The following is a 17561-nucleotide window of genomic DNA, read 5'->3' as shown; positions in this document are numbered from 1 at the left end:
GGGCACTGTTTATTTCCTTGGGCCTTAAAGATGTGGGGAGTGGAGACAGAGGACGCTGGCAGTAGGGGCCCTGGTCGTATCTGAGGTGTCACTGCTGTTGACCCTGTGAGGAGGCAGTGCCGGCCCTCCTCTCTGGACTTGGCTGGTAAGACAACTGCAGGACGGTCGGGGAAGGATGGGCCAAGTCGAAAGCAGGCTCCTGGATTCCTGTGTCCACTCCCGAGGACTGGTTCCCTGCCTGCATCCTACGAGCTTCTCAGGGCTCAGACGTGCATCTCCAGGGGGCCCCTGCTTGGTCCCCATTACACCCACCTCTCCTCCGTCTCGTGGCTCTGCAGGCCCCCTCCTCTGTGGGTTGCTGAGCTCCCCCGATGTCCTGCTGTGCCACGTCAGAGACTGGAGGGACCCCCAGGCTAATGCTTCATGTCCCGGAGTGACCTATGACCAGGACAGCCGCCAGGTGATGCTGCGTCTGGGAGGACAGGAGATCGGGGGTAAGTGTCTGCCTTCACCCCGGGTGCATTCCTTCACAGTGATCTGTGCTCACCAGCAGGGTCTGCTCCTCTGCTGGGAGGCCTCTCCATACCTTGAGGAATTCATCCTTCTGAAAAGAATTTGTACCAAAATGCTGCGTAAAAAACAACCAGAGAGCATCTCAGCAGTGCTCCATGAGAACCGTGGTGCAGCTCTGGGGCCTCAGGTTGGCTCAGCGTAGGCAGGCTCAGTGGGACGGCTGCGCTGACCTTGGCCAGGCTTGCTCACGTCCTGGGGTCGCTTGGCAGTTGGATGGTATCGTTTGGACTTGACAGCGGTGGCCTGGCCCTGCTTCAGTGCCTCGCCTTCTAGATGAGCGTATTCTCCTGTGGGCAGAAGTGAGAGCGTGTGTGTGTGCTAAGTGGCTTCAGTCGTGTCCGACTCTTTGTGAATGGACTGTATGTAGCCCGCCAGGCTCCTCTGTCCATGGGATGCTCCAGGCAAGAATCCTGGAGTGGGTTGCCCTCCTCCAGGGGATCTTCCCAACCCAGGGATCCAACTCACATCTCCTGTGTCTCCTGCACTGGCAGGCGGGTTCTTTACCACTAGTGCCACCTGGGAAGTCCCAGGAGAGGGAGAGAACAGGGCAAACAAGCCGGGCCACTGAAGGTTGAGACTTGGGTCTGACACTGTCACCAAGACCTCATTGCGCTGGCCTGACCTAAAGTCAGGGCTGGGGAAACACTCCATTCTTTACCGGGAGCAACTGAAGAGTCCTGCATAAAATGTGTGGATCCAAGGGGGCCAACTGGAACTGGAAGAACTGGAGCCCCAAATGAAATCTGTCTCCCACATGAGTGATCCCCTGGGCAGATGTCCCCCTCTGACAGTTAAGGAATTCCAGGCAGTAACTGCCACACCTCCCAGCCTTGTTAGAGGGGCACTAGGAACTGCGGGGCCCCTGACCTGGGCTCAACTGATGGAAATAACCCTTGAGCTGGCTCCTTAGTCTCCTGTCTTTGAGAAGCTCTTCTGTCTTTGAGAAGCTCTTCCAACCTTTTCCTCAAGTGTTGGATCTGAAGGTCACCCTGAGATCATACGCCCCACCTCTCACTTTACAGGGAGGAGCTTTAGCATCTGCAGCCCCAGCGGGCAGTCAGCTCTCTCTGCCTCCCCTGGCCCTAGGGGGGCCTCCACCTGTAGATGTCTACCTGGGAGGGGCTGAGACCGCTCTGTCCTGAGTCAGGACGGACCACACCAGTGCACCTCAGTGTGGTCAGGACCAGCAGGCTCAGCATCACTGGGGGATCAGGAGAGATACGCATTCTCAGGCGTCTTCAAACCCCCAGGGATCCTCTCTAACAGGCTGTCTGATGATGCCATGTCTGCTAAGTCTGAGAAGCTCTGAGTAGGTGACCTGGAAGTTCTCTTCTGACCTTGAGAGATCGAGTTTACAGGGCCCAGTTGCTCACTTACCTCTTCAGATCCAGTGTGAGGTCGAGGGCAGCCTGGCTCCATCTTATCTCCTCTCTGCTGTATTTATCTGCCAGCCTTTGAATGTCAGAACTGGACCCCATGGTTCCAGTCCACCCTCTGAGTGGTGAGGGGTGAAAGCACATGCTGGTGTCAGCCAGAAAGAGGAGGGAGGGGGCTGACCTGTCAAAAGAGCCGCGAGATCCCCTGGGAGTGGTCCTCTAAGGGCTGGCACAGACCGAGTCCTTCCTTCTACGGAGCAGGGAGAAGTTTCCGTGCTCTGCTTCTCAGTGTGCTGTAGCTCTTGGGGCTCTAATGGCAGTGAGCTCAAGGTCACCTCCTCCAAGAGCCCTCCCTGACTACCCACAGAGCATATTCCTTCCTCCTCCGTGGAGCTTCAAGTGTGCTTCGTGCGTTGGTCTTTTGGGAAATGCAGGGCAGTGGGCAATGCACTGAAACAGCCTTTGTCTGGAAGCTGCCCTCCCTGGCCCAGCTGAGAGTTTGCCCTGTTGAATTACAGCTTTGGACACCAGCTGTTTGGCCTTGAGCAAGCCAGTAAATATCTGCAGGCCTGATTGCTAATGGGGTAATGACAGCTCCTTGCTCACTGGGTTGCTGTGAAGATGAAAGGAGAGGGTAGACAATAATAGTAGCCATAGAAATGTCTTCCGTCATGCTTACTAAGAGCCAAGCCCTGCTCCAAGGTCTTGACCTGTTCTAACTAATGGATCCTCAACATGGTGCTTTGAGGGAGGCACTAGTGTTACCGTTGTTCCCATTTTACAGCTGTAGACACTGAGGCAAACAAGTGAGGGCTTCCCAAGGTCTCAGAGCTTGTAAGTAGAAGGGTTGGGACCTGAAACCAGGCATTCTGCCTCCAAAGGCCTACAAAGTGACTTTCTTAACTGCTTCCTTATATCAGTACTTTCAGGTGATACCCTTGTAGAACTTAGTAGTGTATTTGATGCAGTATTGATATTATATGATATCACTAAAAAATCTGTCATTTTTTGGTTACATTTTAAGAACTAGACTTATTATATAGTATATAATAAGATCTGTTGTCTTATTAACTTCTGGATTCACTCTATGGGACATAAGACCTGGAATAGAGACTGCACATCGGACCTGTGGAATGCCTATTTACCAAAGCCTGGAAAAAAAAAATATTACAGAATTTGGTGGAATTCCATGAGGATTCATTTCTTTTGCAGTAAATAAAATCAAATAGTTTTTTTCTATGATGGAAAGTAAACATATGGGATCCGTTATTCTGAGAGGTAGCCCAGGGTGAAAACGAGCATTTGAAGAAAGACATATGATCTATTCGTGGGTAATCTGGAGTGAATTGCTTAACACAGAGCATGTGCTTGGTCCAGCCCAAGAAGTGAAGACTGTGCCCTCATCTGGCCTCCCTGAGACGGAGTGATTACTTTCGAAGTTTTTTTCCAGGCCCCTGGGTGTATATGTATATCCTGGGGTCCAGGAGGAGCTTTATGAAGGGAACTCTTTGCTGGGAATTTCAGGCAGCCTCAGTCATATTCGTGATGTTCCAGATTGATGGTTGCTTTGTACACAGAGTGATTTGGAGGTCACCTCAAGTTGGGAACCGTAGGGCACAGATCCTACCTTTACACAATAGGAATTTAGCCTCAAGAACAATAGGAATTCAGACTCAAGAACAATTAACCCCTCAGAAAATAAACATAGGGATCAAAGTTCTTACTAAAGTGCGAATAGCTGAAAAAATTCTTTCCTAATGGCAGATATTGATGAAAGGAAAGAAGAGTGAGAATTCCAGCTGTCTGAATAGCTGATGGAGACAGTGTAGACTGGATTTGAAGAACGTGAGAAGGGGTAGGGGCAATAAAGAGGAACTCTGTCCATCCCAGAGGTGGTTGAGGGTCAGCCTCTTCCTTCCATTTAGCAAATGGCTAGATGCTCATTAAAATACAGACTCTGGAATCAGACCTTGGGGGGCAAATCCCAATGTGAATGCCTGCTCATTGTATGATCTCTCTGCGTCTTGGTTTTTCTAATTATAAAATGAGTTTTGTGGTGATTTCTGATGCTTGGGGAGGTTGGGAGCATCCTAGGAAGAATGCATGTGAAGCCCTTGGAGTACTGCCCAGACGGGCACGGGGTAGACACTGGAGACGCTGGAGCTGTGGTTTGCACTGAAAACATTGCAGCTGAATCCTGTCTCCTCCTCCCCGATCAGTTCCATAACCTTGTTCAAATCACCTAACACCCCCCAAACCTCAGGGTTTTCATCTGCAAAATAGGGGTGTGCTTTTTAATATTTTACACAGTGAAGCAGGGCTTCCCAGGTGGCTCACTGGTAAAGAATCCTCCTGCCAATGCCGCAGACGCAGGAAAATGGGGTTTGGTCTCTGGGTCGGGAGGATCTCCTGGAGGAAGAAACGGTTACCCACTCCAGTATTCTTGCTGGGAAAATCCCATCGCCAGAGGATTAGTAATGTGCACTACAGGCTGAAGTTTAAGGTGTGGTTTTCTGAACCCCAAGTCCCTGGTCCTCCACCTGCACGTCCAACAGAGGCGCTTCATGGAACGTCTGGTTCGGAGGACCACTCTCATCGGTCAGCTCACAGGTATGCTGAGGACCTGCTTTGGCAGGTGATCTGATTCATGGAGAATGAGCATTTACTTAGAAAGTGTTAGTGAATGCAACACGCCAAATTCAAATAGTAAGCACGTCAGTATCCGTGTTGCATTTTACAAAGCATTTTCCATCAGCTCAGTTGATCCGTGTTTGACAGCCTGGTGAGAGGCCATCTGAGGCAGGAGCGTGAGGTTGTGTCACACTTTTGCTCGTGGGAGTGAGGTTCAGAGCTGTGACGTGTCACATTTCAAGAAGCTATCTTTGCATTAACCGCCGTGGCTAGGGCTTCAACTCCAGCTTCGGGGATCAGAGTCGTCAGGGGCAGCACTCACTGTCTGCTGAGATGGCCCTGCATCTCCTTGGCTGGAAGCAGAAAGTGCCTCAGAGGGATCTTCCTATGACAGCAGCAAGCTAAGGAGCCTGGTAACTGAAACTTTTGCTGCCTGGCCGTCTCTCTGGGGCCGCTGTCCTGCAGTCACTGGGTGATGACCGTCAGCTACCAGCAGGTTCTCCTTCAAGATTCTGAAGGACTGTGGGGAAAAGGGAACAAAAAGTGCAGGAGAGGCGGAGGGTCGAGCCTGCGCTGCCGTGCTGAGTGGGGGGTGCAGGACAACGTGGGGAGGGGAGTTGCTGAGCTTACCCATCTGCCTCTCGTCCTGAGAAGCAGCTGGCTGTGAGGAGCCCAGCCAGGCAGTTGGATCACTGAGATGGGGAGAGTGGTTTCTGCTCTTAAGGGGCTCACAGGCTAGTTGGGGTGACTGATAGGGGCATTATTAAAGTGTAGTGGGCTTCCTATTTGCCTGTCTTACGGACTGATGACAGATTCCTGGACACAGAATCCCCCTTAGCATGCCTTTACTCTTTTTTTTTTTTTTTAATGTTCTGTAGCACAGTTTTGGGCTTCCCTGGTGGCTCAGTGAAGAGTTTCCCTGCAATGCAGGAGACTGCTTGCCAGGGCAGGAAGCTCAGGTTCGATCCCTGGGTTGGGAAGATCCCCTGGAGAAGGAAATGGCAACCCACTCGGTATTCTTGCCTGGGAAATCCCATGGACAGAGGAGCCTGGAGGGCTACATCCATGGGGTTGCAAGAGTTGGACGCAACTTAGCAACTGTAAGCACAACTATAAGCACGCCACCATAGCACAAGTTTATGTAGGAAACAGGGTATTAAAATGGGATTTTCATCCAGACATCAATACACAATAGGTATGGCATTTCCAAGTGAGGAATCACCATAGACTTCCAAAGAAAATTCTCAAGAACTGTTTCCCAGACCCCCCACCTACTTGGATGATGTAAAAGGTAGTGAAACAGAGGAAGGAGAATTTGGTGAGTAGGCTCATTTGGGAGAGAGCTGAGGGACGTGTCTCCTCTTCTGTTAAGCCAACCAACCCTTTCTGGCTCCAGAGGAGTTTAGGGTAGACTGATATTACCCAGAACGAACAAACACATCTCCAAACAGACAACCCCGCAAATCCCTGGAAGCTGTCTTATCGGCACTTTTCTCTGGCTGTGAGGTTTCTCTTTCCCGTCACCAGCTTTAACCTTTGTGCCTGGGTTGACATGTGCCTTGATAGAGGAATCCACTCAGAGTCTGCCTCTCTTAAATTCCCAATGGACATCTCTGGACGTTTTCAACTATTTGGTGTTGGCTAGACTGATCTTGTTTCTAAGAAAAATGGCTTAGTAATCTCTAAGCTCTCATTTCTGACAATATCTTGTAGTGCAAATGAATATAAAAAAATAGATTAAACATTCTTTAATGCCCACAGGGATTAAAAATTTGATGGGAAAAATAGACCTTGGCAGAAGTACTCCTGAGTTTGTTCTATAATCCCAAAGCTTGATTTTGTTGGTTCATGGTGAGGCTCAGCTCACTGGCTGGCATTCTCTTCATGGGATTCTGTTTTGTATAAATGATTATCATTTTCTTGGGATGCTGGGGGCTGAGAGGGAGGAACTCACATGCCCCTGTTATCACTGGATGACTCTGGAGTGGATGTATGGTGGATACCTACACACGGGATGGCCCTATTAGTTCTTTACAGTAGCCATCATTAGCATTAAGCAGAGCCTGAGACGAGGGTTCAGGAGTGTAGTTTATGTGGGAAGGACAAGGAATAGAAGTAAAGACATGGGAGAATAATACAGAGAAGAGAAAATGGCCAGTGAAAGGTAGATTCTGAAACCTGGGCTTTCCAGTTTAGGATCCTGCCCACCCCCAGTTCAGTCAATCCTAAAGAAAATCAACCCTGAATATTCATTGGAAGGACTGAAGCTGAAGCTCCAATGCTTTGGCCACCTGATATGAAGAGCTGACTCATTGGAAAAGGCCTTGACGCTGGGAAAGATTGACAGCAGGAGGGGAAGGAAGTGACAGAGGATGAAATGGTTGGATGGCATCACTGACTCAACGGACATGAGTCTGAGCAAACTCCAGGAGATAGTGAAGGACAGGGAAGCCTGACTTGCTGCCATCCATGGGATTGCAAAGAGTTGGACTTGACTCAGCAACTGAACAAGAACACTTCCAGGTTTTTAGAGTCAAGCTAAACACCTCAGATGCAGCACAGGGTCTCTGCAGAAGTGTCTTGAAGTCAATTAAGATCACATAACACCCACTAACCCTCAAGAATCAGGCTCCATGCCAAACTTCCACCATTCTAAATGTGTGTGTATTCCTGCAGCCTTGATTACAGAGAGAGCAGATTACATGCATCAGAGTCTGCAGGCCTGTTTATGTAATGGGGAAGTTTTAACTGTTCTTGTGGAAGGCATGGAACGATGTCTGGGCAGTGTAAACCATTAGCCGGGAAAAGGAGGAATCGTATTTGCTTCTGTTCTCTGTACCTTCTCACCATCAACAGTATAGAACTGGAGAGGCTTTGAGGAATGGATTGCAGGATCAGAAGTTTGCGGTAGAAAAAGTAGTCCCATGGCCAGCCTTCTTGTGCTTGTGCAGTGAGGCTCTGTGTTTACTTGGTGGGCTCTGAAAACCACTGACTGCTTTGTTTTCCTTACTCATTCCTCTTTGCATTCGTGAATGTGCTGAACACTGGTTCTATACCAGGGGTTATGCTAGGTGTTGGTGAGAAAAAGAGAAATAAGGCTCAATTATCAGCCTCTGGAAGTATATGTAAGGAGCTAGAAAATTATGGTCAAGCATGAGACTGAAGATAGAAATTCCCAGCCTCACAAATACTATCCTCGGTTGCCAATGAGGTGAGAGTCTCAGAGGACTTAAGTGAAATGGGAAATGAATACAACTGTTGACTCGTCTTTAAGTTCTGGTCTCTTTAAACCAATCCACAGTTCCTTAAGTGATGCTACGTGTCACAGCACCATGGCCCTTCCCCTTGTAGTCCCTTTGGTGCCCTAAGAAAGACACGTGGGGCCTGGTGAGGACAGAGGGAAGGAAAAGTGCCCACTGAACTGAGAAGGTATCTTGACAGTGGGAAATGAGGCAGGCAGCTCCAAATAATCAATGGGTCAATTTATTACAGGGTAACTTACTCAGAGGGTTGGATGGGGATCCAACACCAGTGATCTAGAACCATTAGTAGCTACACTCTGCACTATTGAGGAGCCCCTGGGATGATTTATAATTAATCTAGGGTCCCAAAGAGTTGGACTGCGCGCGCACACACACACATAGGAGTATATCCTTGGTGGCTCAGTAGTAAAGAATCTGCCTGCCTGTGCAGGAGACTCGGGTTCAATTCCTGGCCCAGGAAGATCCCCTGGATGAGGAATTGGCAGCCCACTCCAATATTCTTGCTGTGGGAATCCCATGGACAGAGGAGCCTGGGTGGGCTGTAGTCCATAGCATTGCAAACAGTCAGACATGACTAAGAGACTGACCAAACAACAAAAGCAAATAGAGGTATGTGCTTAGGAACAAGGCATGCATTCCTAAGTCAATATTTGTGAATGGTAGCTAGTCTCATGGGTGCTGGGAATACATCAGCTAAGGGCTTCGTCATTGTTTGGAGGCTACCAGAGCACAGAGGCCACCTGGACCTAACAATTGTGTGTGTGTGTGCAGCTGCTCAGTCATGTCCGACTCTTTGCAACCCCATGAACTATATAGTCCTCCAGGCCCCTCTTGTCTACAGAATTTTTCAGGCAAGAATATTAGAGTGGATTGCTGTTTTCCTCCTCTAGGGGATCTTTCTGACCTAGAAATCAAACCTGCATCTCCTACATTGCCATGCAGATTCTGCCACCAGAGCCACCTGGAAAGCCCAACAATTGTTAAACGATATGTATTAACTACAAAGCCCTTGATGACAGAGAAGTTATTTACCACCCTGGACAGTCCTAGGCTTCAATGGAAGAATAGGAGGAACTGCATGGGCCCAAGATGGCATCAGTTATACTAACAGCTATACTCTGGTCAACTTTGATTTTGTACTAGCCGCTGGAAGAGAGCCCCAAGAAGACTTTGGGATGCACCTCGCATGGGAAACAGAGTGTCAGGCTCAGGAGGGGCCTCAGTGTCGGGGTGGTAAGGCAGTTGCGGTCATGGTGAGTCCCTAGTAGGAGCAAGCACACTCGAGCTCATACAAATAAACATCTTCTTTGCAGGTCTGACCCCCCTGGAAGGAACCCAGGACACCTTGACCAGCTTCCAGCAGGTTTATCTCTGGAAAGGTGAGCTCTGTGGTGGGGAGGGTGGTGAGCAGGACACCCATCACAGGAGGCCATGTGGCCCTACTTCTCATTCATGGGGCACTCTGCTCCCCTGAAAGAAAATGTAGAGATTTACTGTCCAAGTGAGTGCGCTGTGTGGAGAGAAGGGCCTCAATTCTCAGCAGACACCAAAGTGTAAAACAAAAATGGAAAGTGGAAAGCCAAGGAGGGATGAAGTAAGCATTGGGTCCTGTGAGATCGAATTCATTGACCACAAGGTGTCCCTGTCAGTAGGATGGGGGCTCTGATGACACCACACCCTACAGGAGGCTTTTCCCCTGGGGGACTCAGACCCAGGTGCCTCCCTCCTGGGGGCTCGGCCATCTCTCTCATCATGTTAGACTTACCCCACATGCCTTTCACAGGCCCTGGCTCTGAGTAGGCACTTGGTCAATGTTCACAAACTCAAAGGAGGACAAACAAACCAGTAAAGCATCCATCTGCCAATGCAGGAGACAGGGATTTGATCCCTGGTTGGGAAGATCCCCTGGAGAAGGAAATGACAGCCCACTCCAGTATTCTTGCTGGAGAATTCAATGGACAGAGGAGCCTTGTGGGCTACAGTTCATGGGATCGCAAAGAGTTGGGCATGACTGAGTGATTGAGCATGAACAACTTTTATAATATTGTATATAACTATACTTCAATTAAAAAAAAATAAAATTCTTTTAAATAGCTTGCTAGCTGGTGGAAAATTAAGGACTTGCTTCTCCCCAGGACATTTGCCCCACTAAACAGAAGCCTCCCAAGGCCCACCTCATACCCAGTTCCCCCATCATGGAAGACCTGTTACTGACTTGGGAGTTTATTTAACTCTTTTGAATCCCATTTCATTTACTCTCCACCTGCCTGTTCTGGAATAAGTTATTTCAAGTCCCTGAGTCTCAGTTTCCTCAAGAGTAAAATGGAAATCTTACTCCTTATCATGGAGTCTTGGGAAGACCAATGTTTATGAACATACTCTTAACTCTGGAGGATTTTGCAAATGTTGATAATTTCAGCATCAAGGACAATAATGGTTCCCTTATGGAGAAGTTTGTTGATGTTCCATAAAAAGCCAAAGAATGCAAAACTATGCCACTGGAGTTTTTCAGATCTTACTGGGGGCCCTGGCTGTGGACCATGACGATTTCTCACATTGTCATTATCATTTGTTGACTAGAAGAATACCTCCCCTTTCCTTCTGAATATTAGAACAATAATCTCTTTTTCTCTCCTAGATTCTGACATGGGGTCTCGACCTGAGTCTATGGGATGCAGAAGAGGCATGGAACCAAGGCCAGCATCTCCATCAGAAACAGGTACCCACCCCAAACTTCTTGATATACTTGGGGGTCTGGCTGTGGAGACAAGATGGTGATGCCAAGGGTCTGATCTGTGAATGGACCCATGATGGGTGAGCTGGAACTTTCAAGTCTGGGGCTGAGCAGAGCTGAGAGCTGTCTTCACAGGTGAAGGCTGCCATTTGGGAGGGAGACAGAAATTCTACATGGCTTGGGAAGACAGAGGACATATCAGTTGTTCGCATTTACAAAGAGGCAGATTTGACTCCTCGACTTCCTAACTGTGGGGTGGGCTGCTGCGGTCAGGACAGACAAGTCACATGAGTCTGCAGGGAGATCGGCCAGAAATATGAGCAAGAGTCTTGCCTTAGTGAAAAGTTGGGCCAGATGGCTCCCAAGTTTACTCCCCAACAAAGATTCTGAGATTTTGCAACTCCATAATTTTTAGGACTTTCTGGGACCTTCTGAAATTTTCTTGGCTTACCAGACTCCCAGCCATATTGATTCCAAACTGGCTCTGGGGTCACTGAGCCTGCAAGTGTGTGTGTGTGTGTGTGTGAGCGCACGCACATGCATATGTGAGAGAGAAAGAGTCAGAAAGAGAGAGAGACAGACGGACAGACAGATTTGCCATGAGATAAAGCCAAAGGAAGTTGACTCGCCCTTTCTTTTTCAGATTTGACAACAGGTCTTTTCTCCCCTGTGGACCTTATCCAGGTCATCGTCGATCAAAATCTATCCCTACCCAGCCAGCAACACTGGCTTTTCAAACACTTATTTTCACTTCAGCAGGCAAACCTGTGGTGCCTTTCTCGTGAGTATCTTAGCCCTCATCCGCCTTCTTCTCCATCCTGTGGTCAGGCAACAAAGGCCTAGTTTAACAACTCTTGAGACACAGACAAGATCAAACTCAGAGATCACTTCAGTATTACTGTCATGAGTGATACAGAAGACAGAACATAACCACATCTTCAGAAGCTAATTGTGCAGTCAGTATCTGCTCTTCTCCCAGAACCTATCATCCAATCATCCAACAATCCATCCATCCATCCATCTATCCAACAGTCCATCCATCCATTTATCCAACAATCCATCCATCCATCTAGCAGTTCATCTATTAATCCATCCATGCATCTATCTATCCAACAATCCATCCATCCATCCATCCATCCATCCATCCACCTATCCATCCATCCATCCAACAATCCATCCAACAGTCCATCTATCCATCCATCCACCTATCCATCCATCCATTTATCCATCTGTCCAACAATCTATCCATCCATCCATCCATCTATCCAACAATCCATCCATCCATCCATCTATCCATCCATCCATTTATCCATCTATCCAACAATCTACCCATCCATCCATCCATCTATCCAACAATCCATCCATCCATTCATCTATCCATCCATTTATCCATCTATGCAACAATCCATCCATCCATCCATCCATCTATCCATCCAACAATCCATCCATCTATTCTCTACCCATAGGTGTGTCCTGTGTTGAGTATGTGCTGTGTTCTAGGCTCTGTATTTGACCTTGGGGATGAGAAAATAAAAAGTGAATCAGTTATAGCCCTCCCTCTCAAGGAGCTCACGTGTACCGGAGCAAAGTTGGACATGAGAGTGGGGCAGGGGAGACTGTTCACAGCGTCACCAAGTTTTACATCCTATGGTCTGTAGTCTGAGACCCTGACTGCCTCTGAGATGGTCCCGGGCAGACTCAATGGAATTTCACCCTCTCTCCTCCCATATTGCTGAGTTTACAGCTGACCCCTGACCCTCCTGGCTCTGCCTTTGTTCAGAGCCACCTGGACTCCCTGTTTTCCAGCTGGCAGAACACTAGTATTTTTCTTGAGCCTTCCAGACTGGACAGCCTCTACTGACTTGGGCCTCAGCCCTTCCTGGGAGGAAATCCCCGTAGAGCATTTCCTCCCAGAAGATCCTACAGGGATAACCCTCCCCTGACAGCCTCCCTCCCAGGAACTAACACCCAACTTCTGTCTTGCCTGTAGGCTGTGTTGGAGAGCCCTCTTTCTGTCAGCTGGCAGAGGTAATGGACAGTGAACCCTTGTACTTCACCTGCACCCTCTACCCAGAGGCCCAGGTGTGTGACGATATCCTGGAGTCCAGTCCCAAGGGCTGCAGGCTGATCCTGCCCCGAAGGCCAAGTGCCCTCTACAGGAAGAAAGGTGAGCGCTTGGTCGGATCATCCCAAACTGCATTTTCAGTGGGCTGCTGACTGTGGTTTTAGAAATATCCTGATCAGCTCTTCTTCTTTTCTAAGGAAAGTTACCCAGTCTTCTTGTAGAGATGCAGAGGCATTTAGAAATGTATCAGATTGACCAGAGAGAAGATGCTTGCTCTGGACTCCACTGCTCTTAGAAATCATGTTATTGTGTATAGCAGTTGGAATTCCCATTGGATGTTTATCAGAGACAATCCCAACAGCTGTGGCTTCAACAAGACAGAAGTTGATTTTACCCTCTGGGAACATCAGTGATACTCTGGGGAGAGGGATTCACCTTGCTCAGTTTTCACTTCTTCTATGGTGCTGTGATCTTCCACTTGCTGTTCTGTCTTCTTTGCTGGAAGCCTTTCTCAGGTACCTGGTGACCCTTGGTTTTCCACTTCAGTGTAATAAGAGAGGGGCCCAGAAGCTGACTGGGAAGCTCTGAGTATGTGGTGGGAGCGTGTTGACCTTGGCTTTCTTTGTAGGATGACCTGGTTGGGTTGCCCTTTGGGGAAGTCCTCACATCTCTGTGGACTTGCTTGGTGGCTTGGATGGTAAAGAATCTGTCTGCAATGCAGAAGACCTGGCTTCGATCCCTTCATTGGGAAGATCCCCCGAAGAAGGGAATGGCAACCCACTCCAGTATTCTTGCCTGGAGACTCCCATGGACAGAGGAGCCTGGCGGGCTACAATCCACAGGCTCACATAACATCGGACACGACTGAAGCAACTTAGCACACACGGACTGCAGCTTGCCAGACTCCTCTGTCCATGGGATTTTCCAGACAATATGCTACAATGTTGCCATTTCCTGTTCCAAGGATCTTCCTGACCCTGGGATTGAACCCTTGTCTCCTGCGTCTCCTACATTGGCAGGCAGATTCTTTACCAGTGAGCCACCTGGGAAGGCCCAGGTGTATAGGGTTGCTTCTTCCCACAGAAAAGTCAAGAATTCAGCCTTCTTAGGTTTATGAGGTCATTTTTTCCTCCTCTGTATTCTTTCTAGCATCCAAAATTTGTCGCTCTGTCTGATCTCCTATTCTCTTTTGCCTTGTGGGTATATGCCTTTATAAAAACCCCTTTACTGTGATTTTAGTGAGATTTGGGGAGACAACAGAGAGTAAGTCTATGGGTTTAATATGTTACCTTTAATCAGAAGCTCTCAATATGGGTTTTATGCTTTGTCCCCCACAGAAGTATTTTTCTGGTTACAGCGCATCTCCCCTTAAATTATAAGATGTCTTTCTTCCTCTGTGTAGTTGTGCTGCAAGACAGAGTGAAGAATTTTTACACTCGCCTACCATTCCAAAAGCTGACGGGGATTTCCATTAGAAACAAAGTGCCTATGTCTGACAAATCCATTTCCAACGGGTAAGCTACTTCCGTTCATCCCTGCCCTCTACAATACTTATTATGAAGACCCTTCTATTTTCATAAAGAAGGTGATATAATATCAGTTAAAGACACAAGCATGAAAAACTGCAAAACACAAAGCAAAGGGTGAAAAAGTAATAAAAGGCAACATGCGGGAGACCTGGGGTCTATCCCTGGGTTGGGAAGATCCCCTGGAGAAGGGAAAGGCTATCCACTCCAGTATTCTGGCCTAGAGAATTCCATGGACTATACAGTCCATGGGGTCGCAAAGAGTCCGACACGACTGAGGGACTTTCATTATTCACTTTATTGACTAAGGTGGCTAAGCTTAGCAACTAATAATCAACACAACATTTAGCCCTGAACCTAAGGTCAGCTCAGTTCAGTTTAGTCGCTCAGTCGTGTCCGACTCTTTGCGACCCCATGAATCGCAGCACGCCAGGCCTCTCTGTCCATCACCATCTCCCGGAGTTCACTCAGACTCACGTCCATCGAGTCCATGATGCCATCCAGCCATCTCATCCTCTGTCGTCCCCTTCTCCTCCTGCCCCCAATCCCTTCCACAATGAGAGTCTTTTCCAATGAGTCAACTCTTTGCATGAGGTGTCCAAAATACTGGAGCTTCAGCTTTCGCATCATTCCTTCCAAAGAAATCCCAGGGTTGATCTCCTTCAGAATGGACTGGTTGGATCTCCTTGCAGTCCAAGGGACTCTCAAGAGTCTTCTCCAACACCACAGTTCAAAAGCATCAATTCTTCAGCGCTCAGCCTTCTTCACAGTCCAACTCTCACATCCATACATGACTACTGGAAAAACCATAGCCTTGACTAGACGGACCTTAGTCAGCAAAGTAATGTCTCTGCTTTTCAATATGCTATCTAGGATGGTCATAACTTTTCTTCCAAGGAGTAAGCGTCTTTAAATTTCATGGCTGAAATCACCATCTGCAGTGATTTTGGAGACCCCCAAAATCAAGTCTGACACTGTTTCTACTGTTTCCCCTTCTATTTCCCATGAAGTGACGGGACCAAATGCCATGATCTTCGTTTTCTGAATGTTGAGCTTTAAGTCAACTTTTTCGCTCTCCTCTTTCACTTTCATCAAGAGGCTTTTAGCTCCTCTTCACTTTCTGCCATAAGGGTGGTGCCATCTGCATATCTGAGGTGATTGATATTTCTCCCAGCAATCTTGATTCCAGCTTGTGCTTCTTCCAGTCCAGCGTTTCTCATGATGTACTCTGCATGTAAGTTAAATAAGCAGGGTGACAATATACAGCCTTGACGTACTCCTTTTCCTATTTGGAACCAGTCTGTCCTTCCATGTCCAGTTCTAACTGTTGCTTCCTGACTTGCACACAGATTTCTCAAGAGGCAGGTCAGGTGGTCTGGTATTCCCATCTCTTTCAGAATTGTCCACAGTTTATTGTGATCCACACAGTCAAAGGCTTTGGGATAGTCAATAAAGCAGAAATAGATGTTTTTCTGAAACTCAATAATACAACGTTTAGCCCTGAACCTAAGGTCAGCTGATGCAAAAGGGGAACTTGACCCGTGGTTTTTGTTTTTGCTTTTTTTTTAAATCAATTAATACAAATTTTCAAGCATTGAAAAAAACTTGATCAGCAGTCTCCCTGCTGCATTCAGAACCCGGAGAGCAAGCAGAACTTTTTACAGGGTCAGAGGCATATAAGGACTTTTATCTAATTTTTTATTTAAAAATGTATCCTGTGGGACCTCCCTGGTGATGCAGTGGTTGAGACTCTGCACTCCCAAGGCAAGCGGCATGGATTCCTTTGCTGGTCGGGGAACCAAGATCCCACATGCTACACCGTGCAGCTGAAAAAAAAAAGAAAATTTTAAAAATATATTTTGTTATTGATTTAATTAGCTATAACTTAGTCGTTGTCATTGAATGTGACTAGTGTTTCTCTCTGCTAGTCTGTGAATCTCACCTATCAGAATCACCAGGAGGGCTTCTTACAACCCGCGGTCCTGGGTCCTACCCTGGACCTCTCGAATCAGCATTTACAGGGAGCTCACGAATGTGAATTTCAACTAAGTTCTCCCTATAGAAGTTAGAATTTGAGAGTCATCGATCTATGAACTATGGATCTACAAAGTGTTGTTAATATATGAAACTATGCCCTGCTGCTGGCATTTAAGATTGGCTTTCGAAAATGGAGATTAAAAGATGATAAAAGATATTTGGCCCATGCTGATGGGAGTGGGGAAGAAAGGGAGGGTGGAAAACAGGGTTCTGCCTGGCCCTGGTGCTGGGTGTGTCTGGAGACACAAGGAGCAGAGCTTGTGTGCCTGGACTCAGGGAAGAGTTGTCACAGAGAGCAGGCCCCCAGAATGACAGCAAGTCACCCCACCTCGAGGATCCCGTCCAGCACAAAACTTCAGGCCTCCTCTTTCTCCTCTTCCGCCAGCTTCTTCGAATGTGAGCGATTGTGTGACATGGACCCGTGCTGCACCGGCTTTGGCTTTCTGAACGTTTCTCAGTTAAAAGGTAATGGTGATAACAACTCTTTCTGTAAAGCACCCAGCACTTTGCAGTCTAGAAACATGTTCACATCCATGTTGCTGTTTAGTCGCTAAGTCATGTCTGACTCTTTTGTGACCCCATGGTCTGTAGCCCACCAGGCTCCTCTCTCCATGGGATTTCCCAGGCAAGGATGCTGGAGTGGGTTGCTGTCTCCTTCTCCAGGGGAGCTTCCTGCCCAGGGATCAAACTCGCATCTCCTGCGTTGGCGGGCAGGTGGATCCTTTACCAGCTGAGCCACCAGGGAAGCCCTGTTCATGCCTATGGTCTGACCTAATCCACAGCATCACCTCGTGGGGGCTTGAGAAAGGGCAGGTGGCTGGTAAATGTGTTAGCTGGGACAGGGCTGCTGGTTCAGTACCCAGTCAGCTGGACACTGCACTTCTGCCTGACCCAAGTAGCCTTCCTGCCATGGCTCACTGAACTGTCTTCTGCTTGCTTTTCAAGACCTGGGTCAGGTAGCTTGGTGGGCTGAACTTGGAATCCCTCCAGATGATCTGCATTTGAAACTTGATTCTGTCACATGCTAGACGAATGATCCTGGATGAGCCACTGAGTCTCTCTGAGTCTGTTTCCTCATCTGTAAATAGAGATAGCAGTGCTAGCCTCCTGATAGGCTCCTGTGAGGATGAGCAGTATGATGCGTACAGAGCCTTAGCACAGCTCTGGGCACATGAAGGATGCTTGACAAGTGTGTGTTGCCCCCACCACCGTGTTCTTAGACCAGAAACTCACTAAGGTAGCAGGGTTTTCATCAGTGGCTAAGATCATTCCAGGAATAGGGCGCTTCACCCCACATGTCTGCTGAAGGATGAGTTTGCAGAGTTTCTCTCATTCACTTAGAATCTCCCGTCATGA

At 48.0% G+C, this 17561-nt stretch overlaps 1 protein-coding gene across 1 annotated transcript in view; it reads left to right on the top strand.

Moving 5' to 3' along the window:
• The window catches only part of TG (thyroglobulin), a 231795-nt gene that overhangs the window by 65059 nt on the left and 149175 nt on the right, over positions 1 to 17561 (top strand). The window contains exons 27-33 of the mRNA XM_069599831.1: positions 339 to 494; positions 9157 to 9222; positions 10482 to 10562; positions 11221 to 11358; positions 12568 to 12744; positions 14045 to 14156; positions 16591 to 16670. Coding sequence (XP_069455932.1) covers positions 339 to 494; positions 9157 to 9222; positions 10482 to 10562; positions 11221 to 11358; positions 12568 to 12744; positions 14045 to 14156; positions 16591 to 16670 — 810 coding nt within the window. The remainder of the gene's footprint in view (positions 1 to 338; positions 495 to 9156; positions 9223 to 10481; positions 10563 to 11220; positions 11359 to 12567; positions 12745 to 14044; positions 14157 to 16590; positions 16671 to 17561) is intronic.

Source organism: Ovis canadensis, chromosome 9 (genome assembly GCF_042477335.2).
Source record: "Ovis canadensis isolate MfBH-ARS-UI-01 breed Bighorn chromosome 9, ARS-UI_OviCan_v2, whole genome shotgun sequence".
NCBI classification, from domain to species: Eukaryota; Metazoa; Chordata; class Mammalia; order Artiodactyla; family Bovidae; genus Ovis; species Ovis canadensis.
Note: the sequence above shows the minus strand (reverse complement) of the source record. Positions and strands in the feature narration are given on the sequence as shown.